Here is a 14660-nt window from a genome sequence, read left to right on the forward strand (position 1 = left end):
ACGCGCGCAAACATCCAACTCCCCTTGGGGCTAAGCCCCCCTTTCTTTGAATCCTAGAAACGCCAAATTCATCAAGATGCAAAAGACAAAAGAACACAGTGTCGAAGTGCAACGAAAAGTTGTTCAGCTGATGAAACCTGGATAAAGGGATATAAGAAAATATCTAAACAGTTGGAAATACCCATTTCCACAATCATGGCAAGAGATTAGAAGATTAAAGCGACAGGAGATGTATGGAAATTGTCCCCACACTCTGTGTGGAGGATGGTTCGACTGGCAAAACAATCTCCAAGGATCACAGCTTGAAAATTGCAGAGGTTAGTTGAGTCCTGGGGGCAAAAAGTCTCCAAAACTACCATCAGACGCCACCTACATACCCATTTTGAAGTATGGTGGTGGTTCTTTGATGTTGTGGGGCTGTTTTTCTTCCAAAGGCCCTCGACATCTTGTTAGGATACCTGGTATCATGGACTCCCATCAAATACCAGCAGATATTAAATGAAAACCTAACAGCCCCCCTCCAGTAAGCTTAAAATGGGCCGTGGTTGGACCTTGCAGGAGGACAATGATCGGAAGCACACCTTAAAATCAACACAAAAATGGTTTACCGACAGCAGAATAAAGGTTTTACCATGGCCTTCACAGTCCCCAGACCTAAACCCCATAGAACAGTTGTGGGAAGAGCTGAAGCCAAATCTACAAGTGTTAACCTCAGAATCTGAAGGATCTGGAGAGATACTGTATGTTAAAATGGTCTCAGATCCCGTGCCATGTGTTCACCAACCTCATCACGCATTATAGGAGAAGACTCACAGCTGTTATCTTGGCAAAGGGAGGCTGCTCAAAACATTAAATTAAGGGGTGCCAATAATTGTGGCCCACCTGTTTTGGAGAATAATATTTATTTAATGACAAAATAAAATCTTTCAATAATTTTACTTCAATGAAAAGGTATGAATTTTGTGAATATTTTGAATGAAAGACCAAACAGCAAAGACATATTTTGTCATAGCCTGTTTTGGCCACATTCACTTAGGGTGCCAATATTTGTGGAGGGCACTGTAGTATACACTTCAATGTGTTTCTTGAGCTGTAAACTAAAGGATAAGACTGTACTATAGTGGAGCACATCAATGGATTTTAGAGCTTCCCACTATTCACACAAAAACTACACACTCCTTACAGAATAAATTAATAAGCTGCTAAATAATACCTCATCCCTACTGGTCTGGTGCACAAGAGGCTGCCAAACTGGTGCCTACCTACACATGATTTATCATACATCATCACATGTCTCTCTTGTCTAGTCTCAGGACAGTGGACCTGAGGGGTGCATGGATCCAGCTTATTCTGATTAGTTTGGTTTCTTTGCTTTCCATATATCTATTCCAGTGTTTTTCTGAATATTACCATTTAAAAGTTTGGTCTGAGTGGCAATTGGGAAACTTCAACAGGCTAGTTCAATGATGCCACTGTATTTTATATTATTATAACCACAGGGAGACGAATGAAAATAGTAAGATAGTGTAAAATAGTACATGAGCCATTGCAGTTAAATACATGATATCGCATCCACACAAAGACAGCCTAGAATGTTCTAATTTCATTTATTTATTTAATTAGAAAAAAAGTCTCCCAGTCTTCAAAATATTTTAGATCATATGCATATGGACACATATGCTACAGCATACTCAATTATAAAAACCAACAACTCATTTTATGACCTACATTAAAAACACCCATAGCAGAAGTCAACAATACCACCACACCACTTTACAGTTTACACAGTGGGATCATTATACCTCATGTTCTTTGTAAAAATAAGCCATCTTTGTGAACACATTATATTGCAATTTTGTATTTATTTATTTATTTAATATACTACCTTGAAATAACTGGCTGTGGTAAAATATACGTCATTTATCAAATGTACTTATCATATATGTACGGAACCTGATTAAAATTTTTAAAATCCAGCATATATACATTATGCACTACAAACTTTTACAATTACAATTGTATTTACAAAAATATGAACCAAATAAAACAATATACAAACAAATGTATACTGGCATAACCTGCTACAAATTCTCACTAGTGCAGTGTCATGCCTGAATGAATATATTGCTTTCTTCCAACCTATTTACAGACCACTGCTGCCAACAGTAAACTGTTCAATAAAGAATTCTGTACTGCTTTATGTAAGGAAGGCTGCCATATGGAGGTGGTATCCACACATTGTTCTCAGAGGTATATCTGGGTGCTTCTTACAGACAGGGGCTAGACATGGTTCTGGGCTGCCACTGGGCCGGAGGAATCGGGGCTGTGGAAGAGGTCTCTGACGATGATCTCACTCACTGGAAAAAGAAAAATAGAGACAACTAAAATTGCATTTTAGTGGCTTTTTGACTAATTCATTAATACCTGTTCTATAGATTAAAAGGCCGGTCGGCATTCAGTCAGTCACCATAGGAGACCCACGTCAATAACATCCGCCGTCACATGATTATGTAGACTAGTGTAAGTGCAGTCAGATTCTCAGTCTGCAGTTAAGAGTTCGTTGCTTGGTGCTTTTCCACCTGAAGAGGGCAGTGCAAGACTGTCAGATCTACTCATCAAGATAAAACACTGAAACCAGAGCAGCCAGAGGGACCATAACAACAAGGAGAAGAAATTAAGTACAAATTATGAACAGAACTATTATCAGGTTGTTTGACACCAAACCTTATTCTCTTGACATGATATCCTGTAATGTAAATGGTCTTCAATTTGAAGAAAACCAAATTTATCTAAAGGGGTAATCCTGTCATTTCTTCTGTAGCTATTCATATTCTCCCTTCACATAACATCTATTTAAAACATAGTGTAAGGCCCCTAAACAAAAGGGCCTTGTCAAACTCAAGCACATACAAACACAGACTCACACACACACACACACACACACACACACACACACAAACATATACACACCTGCATGCCCCCCTCTCTCACCCACACTCTCTCAAACTCACACACACACACACACACACACACACACACACATCTATTAATATATTTTCCCAGAACAGGACTAGGTTGTACACTGAAAGTGTTTAAGAGCAGATGAAAAGCGAGACAGGAATATCTCATTCTGGTGCAGAGGCAATGGGAGCCATGGCCCAATCATCAGGACTGAGATCAGTCCGCTGCACCTGTCCCTGTGCGCATGGATCTGCCTGAGGCCCAGTTACATGAGGCCAGACACAGGACACAGGGTCACTGGAGCTTTGGACTCCATTTGCTCAACACACACAAACAGGGCACAACAACGCACATGATGCATTACAGTGATATTGTGGACTTATTTTCACACACACACACACACACACACACACACACACACACACACACACACACTGATGCTGAAGCTGATTGACAGAATGCCAATAGTGTGCAAAGCTGTCATCGTCATTGGAGATGGTCAAATATTTAAGATATTCTGGTTTGTTTAACACTTTTCTGTTTACTATATAATTCCATACGTGTTCTTTCATAATTTTGATGTCTTCAGTAATAATCTACAATAAAGTAAATAACAGATAAAGAAAAACCATTGAATGAGAAGGTGTCCACACTTTCGACTCGTACTGTATTATTGACACTTCCACCTAACTAATGGTAGTTGAGAAGGAGTTTTAAAAGGTCAAGGACAAAGCGTGTGAAAATTGTACTTGTGAGGCACCATGTGCTCAGGCCTAATGTTAAGGCCAGAGGTATTTGGATGAACTATGCCATCACTTAACAACAGCTGCACAACAGTAGCATCCAAAGATGAACCAGCACTGGTATATTTAGCTCTCCTAGTGCTTAAACCCCATTCTACATACAGATAGTGTCATCTTTCTCAGCGCACAGCAGGACTGCTTACTATAATTAACCCAGACACACATTCATAAACTAGGACGGCTACTTGGTGAATCTGCTGGACAGTAAACAAATGGCCTTACTACTAATAGACTGGGTCAGTATAATATGATACAATTGGCCCATCAGGGAAAAACATGTAGGCCATTTTAGAAATGCACCTTATATGAATGATTGAAGCACCACACAAAACCAAAAAAAAACATATTGGAGTGGACAACGTCATTTTAAAGGTAGAGTCTGCGATTCTGGCGAAAGGTTGATATTTGAGTTCAACAGCCAATCAAATTACACACCCTCTCCAGCCCCGCCCCCAGTCCTGAAAGCTGGAATTCTTTCTGGCTCGGTTTGTTTCCCATGTCCAGAGCCAAGACTGTGGACGGACAATGACCTTTGTCTGAGTGCACACACAGAAGAAACAGCTAGAGGACCGTGAGGAGCAATTTGCTGAATTTGACAAAAAAGTGTACTGGATTAGAATCCCAAACTCTACCTTTGATGAAAAGAATTCTGAATTGACTGCGACATCTTACCATCATCAAGTGTGACGTTGTGAAGTCCAGTGGACTGGAGGTTCCCCTGGTTCTCCTCGGGCTCCTGCTTGATGATGAAGTGCTCCCTCTGGGTGGGGAAGGAGGGCTGAGAGACCAGCGGGACATCAGGAGGAGCACAGGGGGCCCAAGAGGAGGTGCTACTGCTCACTGCTTGGAGAGACAGTGGTTTGATGATCTGGTGATAATCTCCATGTGCTCCTCTGGGGTGACTAGGTGATTGGTGTATGGCGTGAGGATGTTGAGATAAGGTGGCTTGAGGATATAAGGCAGCATCCCTCAGATGAGCCAGGCTGCTTACTGCTGCACGTGGACTCACTGGGCTGGGGCACTGATAGCCTGAAGCCTGCAGCTGGAAAGAGGCATTGCTTAGAGATGTATCGTTGGTACCTGAAGGATAGCTACTGAATGACCTGTGCTCAACAATCGAGGGACTGAAGCCTGACAGATGGGCTGGCTGATGAGCATTCGGTTTGCAGGCTGGTTGGGGTGAGACTTTGCTTATTTTGTTTAGACAAAATTGTGTCCTGATGTTGTGGTGAGTTCCGAGGAACACTGGGTCCATGGACACCAAGCTGTGGAGGATGTGCTGAGAGTCCGGCTCCACATCCAGGCCGGCTCTATGATGGTGGGAAGAAGGACTGTCCAAAGAGGAGAGCGCAGCAGGCCCTCCCGTGTATTGGCAATGGTCCGTAGAATAGGCATACTGGGCATAAGACACATGGGTACCTCCGTGCAGTTCTGTGTGACTGATGGGATTTATGTTTCCCTGATGGCCACTCTCCTGCTTCACACCTGCTGTTTCAAGATAGTGACAAACACAATGGCATCACAATCATTTGTCAACCATACACTCTGTATACAGCACATTAATGTACTTTATTTGTAAACCATATAATCTGTATACAGCAGATAAATGTGCTTGATGTTTTCTGAGACTTGTCTTGAGTGATCAGGGGGCAATACCTGGCACATATGTGAGGTGTTGTGTTGTACTTTTCTTCCTCTTTCCATTCGTCACATAAAACTGGACCTGAACTGAGGATGTCATATTCTTATTGTGGTAAGGAGGAATTTGTACCACAATATTCATCTGCACAAAATTACAAATATGTTAGTCATCATGTAATACTATGAATGCATAGCCCAAGAGATCATTTTGCAAAGTTTCCATGGAAAAGATCCAATCTTAAATTTGTATTATTTTCTTTTACATCTCTTATACATATAAAAAGAGTTTAACGTTGTTTACTTACCTCTGCTGACTTCTCTCTAATAGTTCTGGCCTCAGCCTCCCAGAGAGTTCGGCCATCTAAAACGCAAAGAAAAAAAACAGGTTCATGGAATTACTTTAAATGTCAATAGCCAACCTGTTGTTCTCACTTCTGCTTACACATCTACAGTCGTGGACAAAAGTTTAGGACCACTTTTAAGGAAATGTACTTTTTTCTCTTCTGAATGTAGTGATCAGAAATGTATTGGATTGGACGAGATTGTGTCATACGTACGTCGACCTATTGTAGTCACTTCTCTATGACCATTGACTCCATTATGCCACATTTAGCTGTGTTTACCTTTTCTAAAAATACACGAAGGCTTGTTTAAAAGCGTCACTTACAGACGCCCAAACCGCCCTCAGTCTGAATAAGTTCCTGAATTCGCAAAATTCCTGACTGCATTGTAAACATCAATCTAACTCCACTTTAGCTTTTCACTAATCGCACATTCAGAATATCCTTTCCTGGTAAAGAACCACAACTTGTGCCCCTGGACTTCTGTGAGTGGCGCTTTTTACCAGTTTTTGTGGGTTTTTAGAACAAGCCAAACACGTGGTCACGTGTTCACTGCATGATGGTCAGTTGAAGTGACTACAACAGGCGACCCAATCTCTTGCAAACTGGTCAGTTGAAGTGACTCCAATAGGCGACACAATCTCATGCAGACTGGTCAGTTGAAGTGACTCCAAAAGGAGACCCAATCTCATGCACACTGCTCTGGGTTAAAACGGCTCTGAATCTTTTGTCCATGACTGTATCCCTCCCTGCTGGTTAGTGTATACGTGCTGCTGTTCTCCTCTTAGTCTCCCTCCTTTTCTACCCTCGCTCTTGTCCTCCGCATTACATCACATTCTAACTCACTGCCAAGTCAACCTCGGGCAGATGGGCCCCCTGTCAGAACTGGGTTCTGCTCTATGGAGTTTACCCTTGCCACAGTTGGGTACGTGCTTGTTGATAGCACTCTACAATTGCATAAAACTGAACTGAAATTCTGGCAGTCTAACCGTCTGCTGATCTGCTGACTGAAGGTGTAATGCCACACATGATCAAAGCACTTTGGTTAGCGTGAGCTGTTTTTAAATGTGCTATATGGGCCATTCTACCGAATTCGTGTAATATGCAGTCCCTCAACAATAAAAACTATTTACAAAACAATTAGGTATTTAGGCATAGATATTTAATTAGAAAATGTTATGGTCTATATAAACCCAATGCATTACATGAGATAGTGATAAGCTAAATATATACAAAATCATCATTTATAGGGTACTTTCTATTGGGAAGTAGCTGTCCCCAACCCTGACATCTAAATTTCGAATGCCTTAAAATAACACTTTTCAATTTTTTTAGATTTTTTTCAATGATTTAATTTCAAAGATCTTTATGATTGGGTTGAAACAGATCTTGGAATATTTAGATTTATTGTGGGTTTAATTTTTAAATCAATTTACTATACTCAAAAAATCATGTCCCTAGTTTACATGTCACTACCGAAACACAAGAGTTTTAGTCCATTGGCTGAGCCTGTGTTTTAGCCACGACTCTGCATTTTTGACCATGCAGTGACACTGCATCTCTGTCCCTCATGGTTGAATGGTAAGTAGCTAAATCCCACAGTTTTTATATAAATGTGTTCCAAAGTCTGAAAATCGACGTGTAACCTTAAGAATTGTCACTACCGAAACGCATGTTTTCTTCAATTAAGTAAATCTTTTGGGGTTTCATGGAAAATCTTATGTTTGTATGTGTGTTCACCTCTTCAAAGATGTGTTTGCAAGCCGTGTGCTTGCTAGAATTCTTTATTTATGCTTAAAGTTAGCTAAAATTGTCACTACCGAAACAGTCACTACCGAAACATATGGTAGTGACCAGATGATTTTGGTAGTGACAAAATGAAATGGTAAGTAGTTCAATCCCATCATTTTTAAATAAATGTGTTGTGTGGACTAAAGGGCGGCCCAGAGCACCTTTTGGATGATTTTGGGAGAGAAATGAACATCCATCCAACAGTGCAGTCACTACCGAAACAGTGCAGTCACTACCCAAACAGATAAATTGAACTTGAAAATTTGGTAAAAAATGTATTTCTATGGATTTCATTGTGAAAACCTTCAAGAAATATTTGTAAAAATACTCTTCAGAGAAGGGAAGGAAACACAATCCGAACAGGTCAATAATAATACTTTTTTACTATAGTAAATGTGATGTTTCGGTAGTGACAATTTTTGGAAGAGGAAAAACATTCCAACACATTCTGAAAATACAATATAAAACTTGACTGTTCTTTTACTAGATATGTGTACTTTAGATATGGTACAATATACATACGGACAAAGTTTTGGGAATAAACCATAAAAAAATTCAAAATATATCCGACATGACTTTGCATCAATTCGGTAGAATGGCCCATATAAATAAATATGACTTGACTTGATCAAATGATACACACTAGACATCCAATGGATTTGGATGGTTTTCATCTATGTCCTTTACCTGGACCTTTTTGTAGGAAGATGACTTTTGAGTCTGGGAAGATATTAGGGCCTTTAATATACATCTCTTCTCCTCCATTCATCGATCCACTGACTGGACTGAACTTCTCTATGTGCGGAAGCTCAACAACGGCACGCTGGGCTGGAATCATAAAATACAACATTCAAACCCATATGTTAATTGACACAGTACCTTTGCTTATCAAAACACATGAATTTGCATGCCCAAACACTCTGCAGACACAGACATAAACACACACTCTCAAACAACCACACACACACACACACATATAACAGAAACACACACACAGACAGTGTAGCCACTGACAACAAAAGAGTCACTCACAGCACTCCACAGCAATAGAGGCGGCCTGTAACGACAGCATTGTCCCATCCACAAGGGGAACATGCACACGGAACACAACCCGCACGCGTGTGTTCTTCCGTCCGATGTCTGTCTCTCCCTTTCGGAGCTCAATATCGGAGTTTCGGAGCTTAAGGATTCCAGCACAGTCAATGCTGTCAAAACAAGAGCAAGTTACTACAGGTTGCTTTCTGTGGTAGTTGCTAAGTTGTTTTTCTTGCCTCCTTTCAAATTATCTGAAATCTGGTAAATCAAATAAAAATGATTCATTCTGCTAACTTATACATCAAACATTTAACCAGCATATTGTTATTACTATCTATTTACAGCTGGGAAAGTAAGTATTTGACCCCCTGCTGATTTTGCAAGTTTGTCCACTTGCAAAGAAATGCATGATCTATCATTGTAATGGTAGGTCTATTTTAACAGTGAGAGACATAATATCAACAAAAACATCCAGAAAACTGCATTTTATAACAGTTGTGAATTAATTTGCATTTGATCGTGGGAAATAAGTATTTGATCCCCTACCGAACAGCAAGAATTCTGGCTCCCACAGACCAGTTAAGTGCCCACGAGGTACACAGATTGGTCCTCATTAGGCCTAACAAGATACACCTGATCTCAACTGGTGACTTGTATAAAAGAAACCTGTTCAATGAATCATACTTTACACCTTCAACCTCACCACTACAGGCAAGACCAAATAGTTGTCCAAGGACGTCAGAGATAAGATCGTAGACCTCCACAAGGCTGGAATTGGCAAAACCATCGGCAAGCAGCTTGGTGATATGCAGACAACTGTTGGTGCGATTATGCGCAAATTGAAGCAACATCAAACAACTGTCAATCACCCTTGGCCTTGGGCTCCATGCAAGATCTCGCCTCGTGCAGTATCGGTGATCATCCGAAAGTTGCAGGATAACCCCAGAACTACACAGGGGGAGCTTGTGAATGATCTCAAGGCAGCTGGGACCACAGTCACCAAGAAAACCACCGTCAAGCATGGAGGTGGAAACATTATGCTTTAGGGCTGTTTCTTTGCCAAGGGTACAGGACGACACCACCGCATCGAGGGGACTATGGTTGGGGCCATGTAACGTGGAATATTGGGCTTGAACCTCATTCCCTCATATTGAATAGGCAACCTTACGGATTTGGAGAGGATCTGCAAAGAGGAGTGGGCCAAAATCCCTCCTGAGATGTGTGTAAACCTGGTGACCAACTACAAGAAACGTCTTTCGTCTGTGCTTGCCAACAAGGGTTACTCCACCAAGTTCTAAGTCATGTTTTGCTAGGGGATCAAATACTTATTTCCCACGATCAAACGCAAATTAATTCATAACTGTTATAAAATGCAGTTTTCTGGATGTTGATATTCTGTCTCTCACTGTTAAAATAGACCTGCCATTACAATGATTGATCACACATTTATTTGCAAGTGGGCAAACTTGCGAAATCAGCAGGGGGTCAAATACTTATTTTCCACACTGTATGTTGTCTTCCTGATTTTTCATGCTGTGGTCTTCTGCTGATTTTGGACTACAGCTATGGTCAATCGATGACTTTCAACTGATGCAGGACGTACCTGGCAGACATATTGTTCTCAGGAAGGAGTGGGATCTCAAGAACTTTGGTGTTGCTTAAGACCGTCTCCTGACTGGCAGTGGACACAGTCTTTCCTGTGATCCTGTGTGCCTGGTAGAAGGCATGTGGCCGCACGCTGTGTTCATCTGCAGTCCCAATGAAAATCTGAAGGTTGATTGGCTTCTCATTATATCCTATGAGCTGCCAGAGACAAATCAAGAATGTGAATAAATGACTATTACTATTTTTCAACCCACCGAATAATGGACACACAACAGAGAGAAGGAGGTTCACAAAAAGGTGAAGGCAGTTTTGGAGGTAATCTGTCTTAACCCCTTACAAACAATTAGATGTTTTATCTAATCATGTTGTACAAACATAACATTAATGTCCTTTTGAGCATATATTTCAGAATCATTTAAGAATCAATACAATCTTTGTTGCTTGTTTGCAACATTTTCATTAACCTAACATAAATGGTTTGCCAGCAGATTCCATACAGTAATACAAATATACATTAAAAGTACCACTTGAAACTGAATATCAGGCATGAGGGCTATTATTTTGAAAAAGTGTTTACACATTTTCAAGATAAATGGGACTTTTGGAGTGTACAATCACTGTCCCCATTCAATCCACTCTTTGGCAATTCTTTAGAATCAATATTCTTCATCAGAGAAGATGGTGCTGGTGCACAAAATGCCATGCAGACTTTGAGTCCGCTGCCCTAAGGTTTAAGATGTGTGTTAGGATATGAGGGAAGGACGATCATATCAAGTTATTTCACCTGGTTAACATGAGTGTTAGGAATTACTGTTAGAACTGTTTAGCATGTGTCTGCATTTAATATGAGTAGAGTTTTTATTTTTGTATTACTTGACGACTGAGAGAATGATAACTTCATTCATTGGTTTAACATTTATGAAATTCAGGAAGACAACTAAATACACACACGTTTGGACAGGGGATCAGACTGGCTGAGTTAGCATACTGCTCTTTACAGGTTATTCTTATGACTGATAATGAATCACAATAAATGAATAATGAACAATCACATTTATATTTATTTACGTTATCTGACTCAGATAAGATGTATTTAGTTAGTCGACAACACATCCTTTGCTAAGGTTCTAATGCCTCACAATGGAACTCAAACGTCAAGGTTATCTTTCCTCTATACACTGCTTTATAAACAATCAAAAAACAAAGCCCTTATTTTGCTTAAAGCTCTTCTCAGATAGCCTTCTGTTGTGCTTAAAGCTCTTCTCAGATATACTTCGGTTGTGCTTAAACCTCTTCTCAGATATACTTCTGTCTGTTATCTTTCCTCTATACACTGCTTTATAAACAATCAAAAAACAAAGCCCTTATTTTGCTTAAAGCTCTTCTCAGATAGCCTTCTGTTGTGCTTAAAGCTCTTCTCAGACAGACTTCTGTTGTGCTTAAACCTCTTCTCAGATATACTTCTGTCTGTTATCTTTCCTCTATACACTGCTTTATAAACAATCAAAAAACAAAGCCCTTATTTTGCTTAAAGCTCTTCTCAGATAGACTTCTGTTGTGCTTAAAGCTCTTCTCAGATAGACTTGTGCTGTGCTGTGATGAGAGCCTCACCTTAACTTCAGGGTGTCCTCCACAGGCTGCTTTGATGGCCCCGCGGCTCCCCTCAGTCTCATAGTGTGCCCTGTGGTGGTCCCTGGGCTGCACCTCGATGCTGAGCTCATACGGCCCGATCTGGCTGGGCAGGGGGCACTCCAGAGGAGGGAGGGATGAAATTCTGGCAGGAGAAGTTTGCCGTTATGCTTATATAATCCAATATCTAAACCAATTCAAGGCCTGCTTGAGGTGTAACTCAAACTTTGGGAATTTAGTGAAACTAAAAATTACAATGATGCACCTGTCAAACTAGCTATGGTCAGGAATACCAAGCAATAGATTCTGATGTCATTTACCGACAAAATGTACTAACAAGTTGTATCAGGATGTATACTCGTTTGTACTCTAACATAAGCACATAATCAAACACACTATTTCAAAAGGATTCCCAAGACTGTGCCACATGTTGGCTAACTTACGTATGAATAGGTGTCTGACTTGGTTTGGGTTTACTCCAGGTGAAGTGAGAGGGAACAGAAAGGAAATGCTCCACAATGTCTTCTCTTTTCTGTCCAGGCAGAGATGATGCAGTGGGGTAATCCAGCAAAGAACTCAGAGTCTTGAGGCCCTGCTCCTCGACGCTGGACCCCAGAGGGGCCCCTGACTTGCACTGCTCCAGACTCTGATAGGTCTTCCTAGTTTTGTGAGGAACATTCACCTCAGCCTGGAGTGGCTGTGGATAAAAAAGCATTGCGTTTCCAGCCCAAGTTTCCTCAGTCACACTGCCCCGTGGGGAGTGAGTGGGGGTGGGGATTGGAGAGAGGTGAGGCGAGGAGAGACCTGCAGACCCATCTGCGCACGAGTGACGTCTCTTACCACAGGGTGAGGTGGGTCGAGATGTGGGCCTGGAAGAGGGCCGTGAGGAGGACGAGGCAGGACGGGGACTCAGCCAGGTTTCCTCTGAAACGCTTGTACGTGGCGACTGATAGGGTGACTGATGAGGGGACAACGAATGAGCAAACAGGGCTTGAGAAGGCTGCTGGAGATGGTAACGCAGCCAAGGGTCCTCTCCTGGCCCAGGGTGTTGTGCCCCAGGAGATCCAAAGGGTGAGACCAGGGGAGACACTTGAGGAGAGGCCAGTGGGGAGGCCAGGGGTGAGGGTAAGGGAGAGCTTAGAGGAGACACCAGAGGTGAGCTTAGCTTAAAGTGAGCAGCTGCTTCATTGAGTTCAGCCTCAACGTCATCGTACACATGGGAGAAGGACTCACAGGATGAGGCATCTGACCACCAGCTGCGAGAGGACAGGCTGCTGCATGGGCTGGGACAGAGGGAGGACTGGTCTCTGTAGGCCGGCTCCAAGGGGAGGTACAGGTGGCCTCTTGACAAGCCAGCACTGCCTTCCCCCTCAGAGCTATGCATCTGCACACGGTTCTGACAAGCACCCACATCATGGTTACAGCTGGTTGGGATGGAGGTGATCTGGATACTAGGGCAGTCAAACAACCTGGAGGGCGACTCTAAGGTGTTGTGTACAGTCCCTCTGGTGACAGTGCAGCTGGCTTTATAAGCACCAGGACTTTGCAGTTCTGTGGCAGGGATAAATGTTAGAGGGTTCGGTTGCAAGTTCGCTACAGGCTGGGTAACCACAGACTGCGGCAGGCTCACATTGAGGAAGTAGCAGTCATCATTAAAGCCAATATCTAGAGTAGAAATAAGGACATCATCAAATACAGTAGACATAGGTACAAAGACAATCTCTCTGTGGCATACCACCAGCCACACTACACGACCTCATACTTCAGGAAAGTAATTCAGATAGTTAAGCAACCTAAAGGCCATTGCCACTTCAACAGCTGCTTGTTATAAATAGCACAGTTGACACACTGGCAAGAAAATATAGGATGCTCAACTGCTGAGAAGACAAGCATTGTTTTCAATACCAGATCGAAGTTATCAATATGATGTTGCCTGCCAGTGTTAACGGTAACTGTCCTACATCTCTAGCCATCCGCTTTATTTCAAATCAGCTTCCAATATAGCTCCCAATACTTAAACAGCTAATACATACTAATGTCTTCGTTTGTTAGTTTTATGTACCCCCTCCCTGGGTACTCGGGTTTCACCAGTGTTTATGACAGCCCATGAATGTGTGAACCGTAACGCAACTGAAAACTACGAACACCATACAACAAAACGTCTGAAACAAGGTGAGAAATAACTGGGTGTCTTTTTCATTGTGTCCATCCCTGTATCTACATTGATATGCCCCTTTATGCCCCAAAATCATTTGTAATTTAGAGAACCATCTAAGAAAACATCTCTGAGGAAGTGCATTCACTGCGAAAACTCTGCATATTACGTTACCTTCGTGGCCTAGTGGCTGCTGTGTGCCGTCTTCCCCGAAAGTAAGTCTGAAGTCTAATTCGTCTGTGTAATTTGCGCTATTCATTGCATTTGTCCAGTCCGTACTGCAAATCGCCCAATACTTGGATTACCTTGAAGTATCCTACAGTCAGCAAAAAGTTTATTAAGTCGAGCAGGCTAATATGCAGCTACACAGACCGAAGAGTGCAAATGCGGAACATGCACCCGAAGACGGTTTGCATAAGTTTGTTTCTGATATCAAGTTGTTTCCGCCGTCGTTACTTGTAAGAACATGAACCCTGAGTAGGAATAGTTCATATAAAGTAACACTTTCCTTAGCTCCAAAACACTTGCAGTAACTTTCACATTAAACGAAAGGCTAGAGCACAGTTGTTAACATGACGTCAAAACTCGAAAGACAACATTGAGTAGTTAGTACACTATCGGACCTCCCCCTCCGTGCCACTCACTGAAGTGTTGCCTTTGAAGTGTTGGTTACCTTACGTAACACAATTCGACATGACA

General features: G+C 41.8%; 1 protein-coding gene across 1 annotated transcript; it reads right to left on the bottom strand.

Annotated features, from left to right (window-relative positions):
- Positions 1-1638: 1638 nt before the first annotated feature.
- Positions 1639-14579, bottom strand: nfatc3b (nuclear factor of activated T cells 3b). The gene is made up of 10 exons (XM_080842891.1): positions 14136-14579; positions 12250-13471; positions 11789-11951; positions 10176-10375; positions 8570-8742; positions 8225-8365; positions 5711-5766; positions 5421-5547; positions 4437-5252; positions 1639-2357 (listed from the first exon to the last, which is right to left on the bottom strand). The coding sequence occupies exons 1-10, from the start codon at positions 14218-14220 to the stop codon at positions 2281-2283; spliced, it is 3060 nt and encodes a 1019-aa protein (XP_080699017.1). The 5' UTR covers positions 14221-14579; the 3' UTR covers positions 1639-2280.
- Between the last annotated feature and the right edge of the window lie 81 nt (positions 14580-14660).

The sequence above is a fragment of the Sprattus sprattus genome (genome assembly GCF_963457725.1).
Source record: "Sprattus sprattus genome assembly, chromosome: 7".
Classification (NCBI taxonomy): Eukaryota; Metazoa; Chordata; class Actinopteri; order Clupeiformes; family Clupeidae; genus Sprattus; species Sprattus sprattus.